The sequence below is a fragment of the Mytilus edulis genome, chromosome 1, assembly GCF_963676685.1.
Source record: "Mytilus edulis chromosome 1, xbMytEdul2.2, whole genome shotgun sequence".
Taxonomy (NCBI): Eukaryota; Metazoa; Mollusca; class Bivalvia; order Mytilida; family Mytilidae; genus Mytilus; species Mytilus edulis.
Window position 1 is genome coordinate 84,398,631 of NC_092344.1, and position 13,443 is coordinate 84,412,073.

Genomic DNA, 13,443 nt, shown 5'->3' on the forward strand with positions numbered 1-13,443 from the left:
CAGAATAGTGGTTGAATCAACTTAAATCATTGTTTTATACAATATACAATGTATTCACTTTTACTACCAACTGATAGATTAAAACAATCTTTACCATTCAGTAATAACAAGCACTTTTTTTACATTTTAATATTTTATGATGTATTTAAATGAGTAGTTATTGTTGCAAACTTCATTAGAAATTTGAATTGAGATCAGTTTTGAAATAAGGGAAAGGAGGATGTGAAAAAAAAATTGGGGGGTCAAATTTTCATTTCAGATTTCATAAATAAAAAGAAAATTTCTTCAAACATTTTTTTGAGAGGATTAATATTCAACAGCATAGTGAATTGTTCAAAGGCAAACATATTTTTTTTAAGTTCATTAGACCACATTCATTCTGTGTCAGAAACCTATGCTGTGTCAACTATTTAATCACAATCCAAATTTAGAGCTGAATCCAGCTTGAATTTTGTGTCCATACTTGCCCCAACCGTTCAGGGTTCAACCTCTGCGGTCGTATAAAGCTGCGCCCTGCGGAGCATCTGGTTGTCTTTGCATGGATGAAAGCATATTTCATTGTTCTTTGTTTTTAGAGAAAATTGAAATTCATTGTCTCATTGACAATTATATGGCATCTTATTTTTAAAAGGAACAGTGACCTTGATCTTTGAGCTATTGACCCAAAATCTGTAATCTTTTTCCCCCTTCCTGTCATTTTCCATAAGTGAAAAGGCTTGAACATTATCTGTTGAACCCAAACTGAATGAGTTTCTTTCCTTTCTCCCATATTTTCCATTTGTATAAGTGTTGTTATAATAATTGTAGAGAAAACTCAAGATTTTACCCAATTAGCATTTGTTTTGTACACTTTGACTGGCTGACAAACAGACAACGGCAACGACAGATGCTGCTAAAAATATTTCTGGGAGCCTAGATATATTGTATTAATGTTATAAATTGAGTATAGAAACCCCCATTCAGACTTTGGTCACACACTCACCCTTTTGTGTAAAGGAATTTAGCCTATTAAATACATTCAATATTACATAGGGGTATCTGTGACTTATAAACAGTTACTGTTATTTCTCAATATTTACGGTATTCAAATCAGTGTATAACTCACTATTTTACTTTGACAGAAGATGAATGCTACCTACAAAACCAATTTGATGAAAGTGAAGAATATTGCTCTTGTTAAGTTCTTGGATGATGGTATGGTACAACCCAGAGACAGTGAGGTAAGACAAACTTTTATACTCTTACAAATACTGTGCCAGGAAGGGATTTAGTTATGTATGGACTGAATAACATCTTATATTTCAGGAGGAGACAACTATTATTATGAAAACGACTTTAAAATATGGACGAATAAAAGTACCTGAGTAAAAATAACAAATTGAATCAAAAGAAACAAAAGTCCACTGAATTTTGTGTAACAAATAGTGATACATTCACCATATTATAATTCCTTTAATTGAATTATGACAGTTCAGCACACTATCTGTTTGACTATATTCATTTATATAAAAAAGCAAAATATAACCTGCAAAATACAACAAAACAATCCTTGATGTTTGAGTCGTGACTGTAAACAGCCTCAGTTTAATGAAGTATTGCTACTAAGTGAGTGGCTCTACATTTCCCCTACATTCATACTTGCAGTGATAATCAAATAATTTCTTTGTTATTTTTTAGTGGTTTGGTTTCTACAACCCAGGACAAGCAAAGACTGTATACAACCTAACCCAGTCAAAGTTATACACACAGGTAAATTCATTATTACAGTGAAATCATCAGTTTAATGTCTGGTATACCATGTCAAAGTCATCAGCCTTTTCATTTATTGCATATCAATGAGATTATTAAAGCCAGATAGTTTGGTTAGTATGGGGCTTTGACTTTTTAAAGTTTTGATGTCTCCTATCATCACATTTTCCTTCCGTGTTTAAAAGTGTGTTGTAATTCAAGAAATGGAATAAAGCAGTCAATCATGATGCTGTTCATAGACTGAAGAGAGGGTGGTAAAGGGTTATTTTCGTGCAACGTGATCGCCGTTTTTTATTTCACGTTCAACGTGTTTTTACTTTTTTATTTGACGTTCAGTCCTGCAAGACAGGTGGCTTGTTCAACGTGTTTTGCTTATTTAATTTTACGTGCATCCTGATTTTCAAATGCTTATTTTGCGTGCTCAGTATTTTTAAAATAAAATTCAAACACTTGGCAGGGATCGTCAAGAAATACTTTTTTAAAAGCCGTAAACCATTTATATTATAAATGTTTATACTAAATCGGGAATATCAAGTAAAACAGAGAGTTTATATATATAAGAAGACAGTGACTGAGTCACAAAAGGTTCACATCAAAGTCTTTATTTTTCGTGCAACGTTCATGACAGAAGTTATGTTTTATTTCACGTTTTTTCCATGCATGCACCTCCCTTTACCACCCTCTGAAGAGATGCTGTGTTCCATAATGTTTGGAGGGGGTTTTATTTTGGTGCAAAATATAGGTTTTAAATTTGTGTACCCCTACTCTCCCTCATCACACAAAACTCTCCCTCATCACACAAACGTTAGTTCTTTTTCGAATCAAAAGTAGATAATTATCTTTTTTCTCCTATTTTTATCATTATAGTAATTTGGTAATTTTTATTGTTTATAGGATTTGCTTGGTCTGAAACAGATGAATGAAGCTGGACGTCTTCATTTCTTAGCTAGTCCTGGCGATCATCTCCAATTTACAGAGGAATGGTTCATCAGCAATATTGTCAACAAATTCCTCAAATAGAACATTACTAGGACATGATGCACACGAACATGACTGTGATTCTTCTAAAATTAACTTTTTTATTTTTTGAATTAAATGATGCATCAATTTGAAATACTCAATAAGTTTGTTATTATATTATTGTTAAGATCATCAGAAATTACACATATCACAGACATAACTTTAATTAAAATAAAAGAAAGGTGCAACAATAGTTATTTTATATGAGGTGAAAAGATAAACAGTTAATTTTTTTTCAGATATGTATAATTCTCCACATTTTCTAAATTGTTCTAAGGTTTGCTTGTAAATATTTATTATACTCAAACATTGTTGCTTTAAATAGATGTGCAGTATTAATTTTTTTTTAAATTCCTGTTTCAATTATTAAAATTTCTTGTATGTTGATCACTTGAAGAAAAACTTGTCTCCTTTTAATTTCTTAAAATTTATATATTTTTTTGTATATTTAAGAAATTTGTCTTCAAACTTTGATATTTTTTAAATGCTTTATCAATATATGGGAAGAAGTATATGTTTCTAGTAATGTAATGATTGCAGGGTACAAATGAGTGCTTTTATAAACAATTCCATCAATTACAATGAATATGACAGTTATTTTTCTAATAATAGACAAAATAGACAGGTAGATTTTTTACTAAGAAATGAATTGTTAAATCAATAGAATCAGTAATGTGAGCAAGGGTCTTATGTATGATTGTAATTTATGTAATTTATACTTTGTCTCTATTGTTATATCATTTTTCTATAATTTGTTTTGTAAGACTTAATTTATATAAAATAAAATTAACATTCCATTTTCATGTTTTTGTCCAAAGCAAAAATGATCTTATTTAGCCTATTTTTAACATATTTATTTATCACGGGTCAGCCATTTATCCTCAACTTTCGACGGACTATCATCGTTTCCTCAAGACCATACTCGCAAATGGTGTCATGGGAGAGCCGAAAATTCAGTCCCTAAAATTTCATCCCGAAATGGGAATCAATCCAGGAACCTTTGTGTAAGAAGTCTGATGCACTTACCACTACACCACGGCTATTTAGCCTAATTTGATTTTCTACAAAGGAAATACATTGTTGTCAAGGTTGAAGGAGGTCTATACTAATTACATTGTGCCAAGTGTCATACTACTGATTCAAAGGATTAGCAAGAACAATTCTTGAAATTTTTAGTATTTTCTGTGATGTAACTGTATTTATTCATTTAAAACCAATATTCTATGATGAATGTGGATTTAAATAACCTTGACTGCCCATGAATGTCTTGCACGGTCTGCAAAATTTGATACCAAACAGAATATTGATATTAGATGTATGTGATATGATTGACAATAATTAAACTCTATAGACCTTAGACAAAAGTGTACATGAATGTCAACTATGTACGCTTTGCAACATTAAGCTTGAAAGGGCTGGGGACTCATCAGATTGGCACAAAATTAATCTTCACAAATAGACAAAATACACAGAGCATCAACTTTTAGCATATTCAGTTACTGAAAACTAAGCCAATTTGAACTTGATAATTATTCTTTCTGTGACCAAAATAGCAATCAAAGTCTACACATCCAAAGGAATAGTAATTAAGATTTTAAACATTCTGATTATAGCCTGACCATATGCAAGCCTAAATACAGTTGTTTGAAATGTCTTAGATTATGATTTCCAAACTTAAAAAAACTAGTATTATTGTTTTAAAACAGAGATAAACATACTTGAAGTGTATAGCACATGGTAATCTTTTTTTTTTTCAAGCTTACTGCACTTCACCTCAAACATAGTTGGCATGTATATGAATCTTTCAACCTCTACACTTTAATTAATTCTCAATGTACACAAAACTATAATAGCTTACAATCTAAAAAGTAATGTTGCTAATTTTTTGGTTCTTTTAGTTTTTTGTTGAGCCTACGACTTTTGTCCGCAGAAAGCCAGACAGGCATAGTGATCTGGTCGAGGCTGTGATGTTAGCTAACCTCTTAAAAGCTTAATATTTCAGAAAGAAGGAGACCTGAATCCTTCATACTTTGTATATAGATGAGTAATAGATGCCTTATGTTATGAAGTGTCTGTCTGTCATATGTCAATTGTCCTTGACCTCATTTTCATGGTTCAGTGTCTATTTGAAAAAAAGTTAAGATTTTTAGTATTCCTAATTTCTCTCTTATTATGGGTAATAGAACTATATTCGGTATTGGGTACCTTGCAAGGTCCCCATGCCCGTCAGACAGTTTTAACTTGACCTCAACCTCATTTCATGGATCAGTGAACAAGGTTAAGTTTTAGTGGTTAAGTCAGTATCTCAGATACTGTAAGCAATAGGTCTATTTTTTCATCTAACCTTGACCTCATATTCATGGTTCAGTGGTTATTGTAATGTTTTTGTGTTTTGGTCTGTATTTCAAAAAAATTATGCAATAGGTCTACTTCATTAGGTGTATGGATTAATTGTAAGATGAACATGTCCATCTGACAGGTGTCATCTGACCTTGACCTTATTTTCATGGTTCATTGGTTATAGTTCAGTTTTTGTCGAGCCTGCAACTTTTGTTGCAGAAAGCTTGACTTAGAGATAGTGATCCAGCGGTAGGAACAACAACAGTGACGGTGGTACTAACTAACTTCTTAAGTAAAAGTTTTATATTTTAGAAGGTGGAAGACCTGGATGCCTCATACTTTGTATATAGATGCATTATGTTACGAAGTTCGTGTCTTTGAAAAAAAAGTTAAGATTTTTTGTAATGTTAAATTTCTTTCTCAATATGAGTAATAGGATAACTATATGTAGTATGTGCATACTTCGCAAGGTCCTCATGCCTGTCAAACAGTTTCACTTGACCTCCACCTCATTTCAGGATCAGTGAACAAGGTTAAGTTTTCATGGTGAAGTCCATATAGCAGATACTATAAGCAATAGGTCTACTATATCTAATGTATGGAATGATTGTAAGTTGTAACTGTCCAACTGGCAGGTATCATCTGACCTTGACCTCATTTTCAGGCTTCTGTGGTCAAAGTTATTTTTATGCCCCACCTACGATAGTAGAGGGGCATTATGTTTTCTGGTCTGTGCGTCCGTTCGTTCGTTCGTCCGTCTGTCCCGCTTCAGGTTAAAGTTTTTGGTCAAGATAGTTTTTGATGAAGTTGAAGTCCAATCGACTTCAAACTTAGTATACATGTTCCCTATGATATGATCTTTTTAATTTTAATGCCAAATTAGAGGGTTTACCCCAATTTCACGGTCCACTGAACATAGAAAATTATAGTGAGAGTGGGGCATTCGTGTACTGAGGACACATTCTTGTTTTTATCTAATACTGTATACAAAAAGTCAAATATATTTAGTGTACCAGTATGTAAATATCTTATGATGTACATGTCAGTCTGTCATGTTTTATTTGACCTTGACCTCACTATCAAGGTTCATTGCTCAGTGTTAAGTTTTTGTGTTTTGTATGTTTTTCTTAAACTACAATGCATAGGTCAACTGTATTTGTTGTATGGAAGGATTTATAAGGTGTGTATGTCTGTTTGTCAAGTATCATCTGACCCTGATCTCAATTGTATGCTTCATTGGTCAATGTAAAGGTTTCATGATAAGTTTTTTTTCTCAAGATACTTATAATAAGCAATACCTCAAAACCAATATGGACTTTTTTTTTACATGTGACCCAAGTTTGGGTCCAATCCCAGGTAGGATTCCTGAACAATCATTCAGAAACCCTATTCTGCACTAATTTCAGTAACTAAGGTCCTGTTTGGACACGTACCTGTTGTTGAAGATGGTATGTTGACTTCTAAATATTTTTTTTTAAAGAATGGACAAAAATGTGATTTCTGAATTTACAGTTCTCTCTTAAATAAACCAGAAAAAATTAACAAATATACTCACCTTTAAACATTTACTATGAAATTATGTTATCTTGAAACATTATATAAATAAACTAAGAAAGCTGTTGTTTTTTTTTTCTTTCTTTTTATTATTATTCAAACTTAACTATAGTAAACTAAAAACATAAACACACAAAAAATTAATACAATGTCAAAAAAATGGAATGCACGATCAAAAGATCTAAAAATGTTCTTCACTGACTAAATATGTGACTAGAAAAAAGTGTCTTAAGTATTTGTTTTTCTCAAAGATAACAAAATTCTTATTATCAAATTACATATGATAACAGCATCACTTAAAAAAGTAAAAAATATTATTAATACAGATAAAATCAAACAAAAATAAATTAACAAAATAAACAACAATGTATAAAACACTATATCTATCACAAATTAGAAAACAATACATGTATATGATCATTCTAAAATATCCAAAAAATGAGCTGAAGTATATCAATGTTAAACTATAAAACAAAGTAGACAGATGCATACCCCTACACAACAATAGAACTCAGGACCTTATAAAGGGACAGACAGTGGTTTGTGACTATTGTCTCTGCTATGTCTGAAAAAATATATATGATTCAATTCTCCAAAATGTCTACCATGTAAGTAACATCATCAAATTTACTCTTTTTAAAATAATCTTTTTTAAATCTTGACAATATGCTATAAAAACCTAAGGCATATCTAAATATCTTGTAAGATATAAACAGTTAGCTCAATGATAGAATAGAAAATGGTTTTTCAAATATGTCAACTAAATATTTTATTAATTCTTTCCTTAACATATAAATAATCACAAATGGTTGACATAGAATTGAAAAATATTGATAAAATTTTGTATTTTTTAATTTTTAAATTTTGCAACAAATAAGTCCATGAAGGAAAGTTACTGATTTCAATTGTTTGAATGTCTTGTGTAAACTTTACGAAAACATACACTTTTCAAGAGCTTAGAAAATATAATAGTTTCTTATGAAAAATTATTTTTAATAAGATCATCTGTAATAAAACTGATTGTCAAAACAAACAAATCTATTTATTTCAAAAAACAGTTTGACAATTTTTAATTATATTCTTATTATTCGATTAAAGGTTTATGTCCTTTTCCATCATAAGCTCTTCACAATTACTGAGAAAAGATATTGTTGCAGTTATTTTAAAGCACCTAAGTAACCTTGTACTGTTGAGCATTTACTGCAATGAGCCTTGAATTAAAATAACTAAATGCTAAAACAATTTGAAAACAGGATTATGTAATTTTTCGATGTGTTTACCAATATCATTATACATATAAAAATACTTATTTGACTAATTAAATACTAGTGTAAATGTAATTGTTAGTACAGAAGACAGTAAAAACATTGATATTTGACAGACATTTCCATGTGTATAAGCACATTTCAGGTCAAGGTCACGGAGTACTGGACATTTTTCCTCAGCAGCCAGTGTACTGGTAGAATGGTCCTCATGAGCACAGGTACCATTAATAATTCGGTGAGCTCCAGAATTCACAATACTGTAACAAGAATTGATTTCAATTATGAACATTTCTTTCAAATAAAACAGTATTATTGGGATTATTTGATAACAGATTATTATCTTTTCAAAGCAATCGATTTGATGTCAATATGCTAACAATTCATGAGCACCTGTTTTCACAACTGTTATTTAGGGATTTTTAGTTTATTTTGATTTTGTACATTTTTCCGATCTCTAATGCATTAATTCTTCTTTTTGTTGCCTCTGAATTAGAATAAAGGTTCTGTAGGTTTTTTTTCCATTGTAATCTTTAACACAGCGAAATTGAAATAGCGTTTGCACAACGTAACAATACATGTTGATTTATGTGGGAGGTATGTTTTGACAGCCATTATTTTGTACATCACTGAGTCTGCACTTTATATAGATATATCAAGAATTTTATGACGGTGTTGATTACAAAGGAAAAGAAGCTCATCATATTAGAATCTGATTTCAAATCTTTTAGTGTTTTTTTTTATATACCACTTACCTTCTTGTGATTCTACAATTAAAGTTATAAAACAAAGTCTCCCTATAATTGTTCCAGTCCTCTATAACTAACAGATAAAGATTGGTTCTTGGTAGAGATGTTACATAGTAGAAACCTGACATACATGGTCCTGATACATTCCCTGTCAACATGCCTCTACCTACAAATATAAATCACTATTATATATGATGTAGCATTCACCTGTTTTCATTTGATATTACTATCATGTGTTTCAAAGGTTATTTTTTGTATCTGAAACATTGTTTATATTTTGTTAAGTATATTGAGGCTATGTTTCTCTTCATATGTATATTTACGGTCAAAATAGAAAAATCTTGCTAAATCAAGATTGATGACGTCATGATGTCACACATAACAGCCATTAACCGTGCATTCTTGTTGTCCAGTATAGAAATTAAGGACTTTCACTCACTCAATACATTATATATGGACCTGTTAGATAATAATGACACTCTGACTTTGTCCTTATATAACACATTTACCTCGTCAAAAGTCCATAATTGATAGTTATATTCAGTAGATTTCTATACTGGACAACAAGAATGTATGTGTTGTCCTGCTAAACTGACCAATAATTGTCATTCAAAGTATCAGAAAACAGAAAGTAAATGTCTGTCAGATCCTGAAAGCACATACACATTACTACTCATCACTATTGAGCTACTGATCTACAACTCAACAATGCCAAGCTGTTGACCCAAAATAATTAATAAAGTCATTCTGTTAAGAAAATTATAAGAAAACTGAGGAAACTCTTTGTTGGAAGAACCGGTGGACAGGGTAATTGCAATTTTAGAGTTGGGTATAATTTGGTTGTGAGACATTTCCTTGCATAATCAATTGACCTAGTAAAATAAATCATTATAACCAGTAGATCAAAACTAAACAGTTTGGTCTGTAGAAGTTCACTATCAACATTCATTATATTAATGTCACAGTCAGTCAAATCTACACTGTGTTTATGTAGGAATCTTACCTAGAGCAGTATCGTTAGCACTGAAGCTAACAACATCCTGGATACATCCAAATTCACTACTGAACTGAGGTATTGGACCTTTGTTTTTGAAATAATCATCTTTCTCTGCAGGATTCTTTGGTATTCCTTCCAATGTTACCTGAAAATCAATTACCGGTAAAACTAGATATAAAACTTTCTGAAACATCAATTATCAACAATACACAAAAGTCTTTACAGACCTGGATTACGATTAAAAGATGATTGACCCCTTAATAATCATTTGTGGTAACAATTATGAAACAATCTAGAAAAAGCAATCAATTGTTCATATTTCAGCAGATTATGACCCAACAGCAATGAAACTAAATCATTTTTTAAAAGCTTAGCTAAATCAAAATGGCCTCTAATGTGCATGACCTATAATGGTTTACATTTATAAATTGTGACCTGGATGGAGAGTTGTCTTATTGGCACTCATACCACACCTTCTTATATCTATGTATATAAGTGTTAAAGCATTGAAAGAACATGGAGAGCTAGAAGTCTATGATTCCATTGAGAAGATATCACACCATACAAATTATCAAATGAACATGAATCTAATCCTCATTACCTTTGGTTCAACTGGAGTAATTCTACATGTGCCTTGGAATTCTAAAGTTTCCTTTCTGATAAAGAATTTATGTTTGTAAATGAGATCTTTCATTACTTCTCCTTCTTTCTTTCCAAGCTGCACACCTGCATATTTACTCTTGTCTAAGTTACTAGCAGTAATAAAATCTGGATCAACAACCAAATTTGCTTTACTATCAAACAGGTAACATCTGAATAAGAGAAAACGTCATAATCATCATGTTGCTTATTGCTAACTGATTAACTTATAAACTATATGCATCTAGTCTTATTCTCAAACTCTATATACAGATTTTTTAAGTTCTTTCATATTTTTTTACTAGAAAAATAAGAAGAGTTTGAATGATTTCAATTTAAAAGAACAATTTGATGTAAAACAGAAACATTCATTGAATTCTACATTTCACATTTTTTAAGAACCAAATTATCATTTTATTTTAAAGTGATATAACATAAAATAGCTTTGACACTAGCATACTATTAATAGAAGGCAAATTACAAATTTCATAACTTGCAGTTATTTTAGTTTATTCAGATTCAGATAAAATGATCAACAAATAGTTCCAACTATTCAATTCAAACATCAAATTAAGCTGACTTTTACCTTGTGGTACAGCCTGGTTCTTTATCTGGACAATCATAAATCTGACCACAAGATTTGTTGAAATTACTAGCCTGCATACTCTCCATGATCTTATTATGGAAATCATCATATAGAATATCAAGGCCTGTAACTCCTTCTACTCTAACAGTGGCACAACGTCTATGATCAGCCAATTTGGTAGCTTTACTCAGATAACACTTCCCTAAAATAATCATACATAATATTTTTCTCTGAATTGAAAAAAATATAAATTCATAGATGAAAACTAAATATTCCTTTTTGATTTTATTCAGTTTTGCTTAAAGTATGAACCTTATAAACTATTTTTATGTTTTCTATACACATCAAATTCAGTGGAAATTATCAAATAGCCCTAATTTAATCTCTTTCAGTTGCTCTTACTTGAAAGAGTAACAAAATTTGCTACTGCAGAGTAGACCTACTAAGGTAACCTGTCACCAAATTATATACTGTAAATTCAGAAATTATTGTAATATTCTTATTAGTGCAAAAAATGCGACAGGGTTTTAATCACAATAATTTAAACTCTCACTTTGAAATTTTTTATATGGATTTAACAGGATTTTTAACAATATGGCAAAAATTAAAATCGCGTTATAGTCCAAAATGACAAAATTGCAATAAAAAATGCACGCAATAATTTTTGAATTTACAGTACTCCAGAGTGAAATAGTCTATTGCTGAAGTACCAATATATTCCAAATACAAAATCTGAATTTAATATGAATAAGAAAGACTTTTAAAAATTTCATCAAGTTTTAGCTCCAATGTCTCTTTCATACTACCACCTAATAATTATACATTTAATGCATTTGGTATATAAAATGTTTCTTTATTATTACATACTGCTACTACAATCCGTATCCAGATCACATCTACATCCACCAGGAAGTGGGACTCCATTTTGTGATGCATTAACACATTCATCATTACTTATCACTGGCATCCCTTCAAACACAGCCTGAGATATAGTGTTGATTTTACCAACTCCTGCAGCATCCATATAGGGTGTAGATATAGATGTTTTCCATGGGGCACTACTAGTTCTTTTGTACCATGGTCTCCTACAAAAACAAATGAATATAAATAAATATATGATGATCAAAAGCATACATTTTCACTTCATTTGAGCAAATGATAATTAACAAATATCTGGTACATGTACCAAAAAGTAAAATCACAAAAATACTGAACTCAGAGGAAAATTAAATTGGAAAGTCCCTAATCAAGGCAAAATTCAAATGACAAAACACATAAAAAACGGATGGACAACTGTCATATTCCTGACTTTGTACAGGCATTTTCAAATGTAGAAAATGGTAGATTAAACTTGGTTTTATAGTGCTAAACCTCTCACTTTATACAACTTGCATTCAAGATATTATAAATTACCCTTAAAATGTAGCAAAGATGACAAATACAAATGTAATGTTCGAGAGCATTGTGTGATGGGATTGCTTCCCTTCATTAGTAGATACTTATTCAGCTGTAAGTGGTTGAGCTAATAAAGTACTTCCTTAGCTCAGTCAGTTAACATGCTGACTTGTATCACAAAGGTTCCCTGTTTATTAATATCTTATGAATAAAAAGTCAAAAGGAATAAGAATGACTGGTTATAGGCAACAACATCAATGAGACACAAATTCTTTGTTTCAAGACAGCTAAGATTTAAAGTGGCTAGTTTCTCTCTACTCTTTTTTAGCATAGTTTCCTTTCTTTGGGGTTGGCATTTCCAATAGCTAAATACTGTAAATTCAGTAATTATTGCGAGGTTTTTATTAATGTAAATAATGTGACTTGGTCAGTATTGCAATAATAAGATCTCACAATTTTGTATCTGATACATATATACCTGTATGCAGGTTTTCATAAAATTGCAATAATTAAACTTGCATTTTTGTCCATTCTTCAACACTTGCAATAAAATGCAAGCAATAATTTCTGAATTTACAGATATATACAAGTCAGTAAGCCTAGTTTACCATTTCAGAACTTAATGCTGGACATGACAAATTTGGCAGACATTTGTCTCATTGGAAATTACACTATACTTCCTTATTCTTATATACATGTACATACTGTGTTGGATCATATGCTCTGGTTGACCTGTGACCTGGAAATGTTCTAAATACTCCACTTCTTAGACCAATGTTTGTCCATTTTACTTGATCAAGGGATTCAAATGCTCTTTTTTTCCACATTTCTTCTATTGGTTGTGTTATTAAAACATCAGCTCTGAAATCAAAACAACAAGAATGTGTCCAAAGTACACGGATGCCCCACTTGAACTATCCTTTTCTATGTTCCATGGACTGTAAAAATTGGGTAATAATCTAATTTGGCATTAAAATTAGAAAGATTATACTATACAAAACATATGTACTAAGTTTCAAGTTGATTGGACTTCAATTTCATCAAAAACTACCTTGACCAAAAACTTTAACCTGAAACTCCCACTTTCATTTTCTGTGTCTAGTGAACCGTGAAATTGGGTCACAAGTCTAATTTAGCTTTAAAATTAGAAAG

General features: G+C 30.9%; 2 protein-coding genes across 2 annotated transcripts in view; one reads left to right on the forward strand and one right to left on the reverse strand.

Annotated features, from left to right (window-relative positions):
* The window catches only part of LOC139492860 (palmitoyl-protein thioesterase 1-like), a 32,430-nt gene extending 28,864 nt beyond the window's left edge, over positions 1-3,566 (forward strand). Inside the window, exons 8-10 of the mRNA XM_071281015.1 lie at positions 1,122-1,220; positions 1,678-1,749; positions 2,644-3,566. Of these exons, the coding sequence (XP_071137116.1) occupies positions 1,122-1,220; positions 1,678-1,749; positions 2,644-2,769 (297 nt within the window). The 3' untranslated portion in view covers positions 2,770-3,566. The remainder of the gene's footprint in view (positions 1-1,121; positions 1,221-1,677; positions 1,750-2,643) is intronic.
* A 4,161-nt stretch (positions 3,567-7,727) lies between these two features.
* LOC139492871 (voltage-dependent calcium channel subunit alpha-2/delta-2-like) overlaps positions 7,728-13,443 on the reverse strand; it is a 28,532-nt gene continuing 22,816 nt past the window's right edge. The window contains exons 16-22 of the mRNA XM_071281025.1: positions 12,997-13,152; positions 11,764-11,981; positions 10,897-11,098; positions 10,273-10,483; positions 9,678-9,816; positions 8,681-8,840; positions 7,728-8,185 (exon numbers count right to left, since the gene is read on the reverse strand). Of these exons, the coding sequence (XP_071137126.1) occupies positions 7,978-8,185; positions 8,681-8,840; positions 9,678-9,816; positions 10,273-10,483; positions 10,897-11,098; positions 11,764-11,981; positions 12,997-13,152 (1,294 nt within the window). The 3' untranslated portion in view covers positions 7,728-7,977. The remainder of the gene's footprint in view (positions 8,186-8,680; positions 8,841-9,677; positions 9,817-10,272; positions 10,484-10,896; positions 11,099-11,763; positions 11,982-12,996; positions 13,153-13,443) is intronic.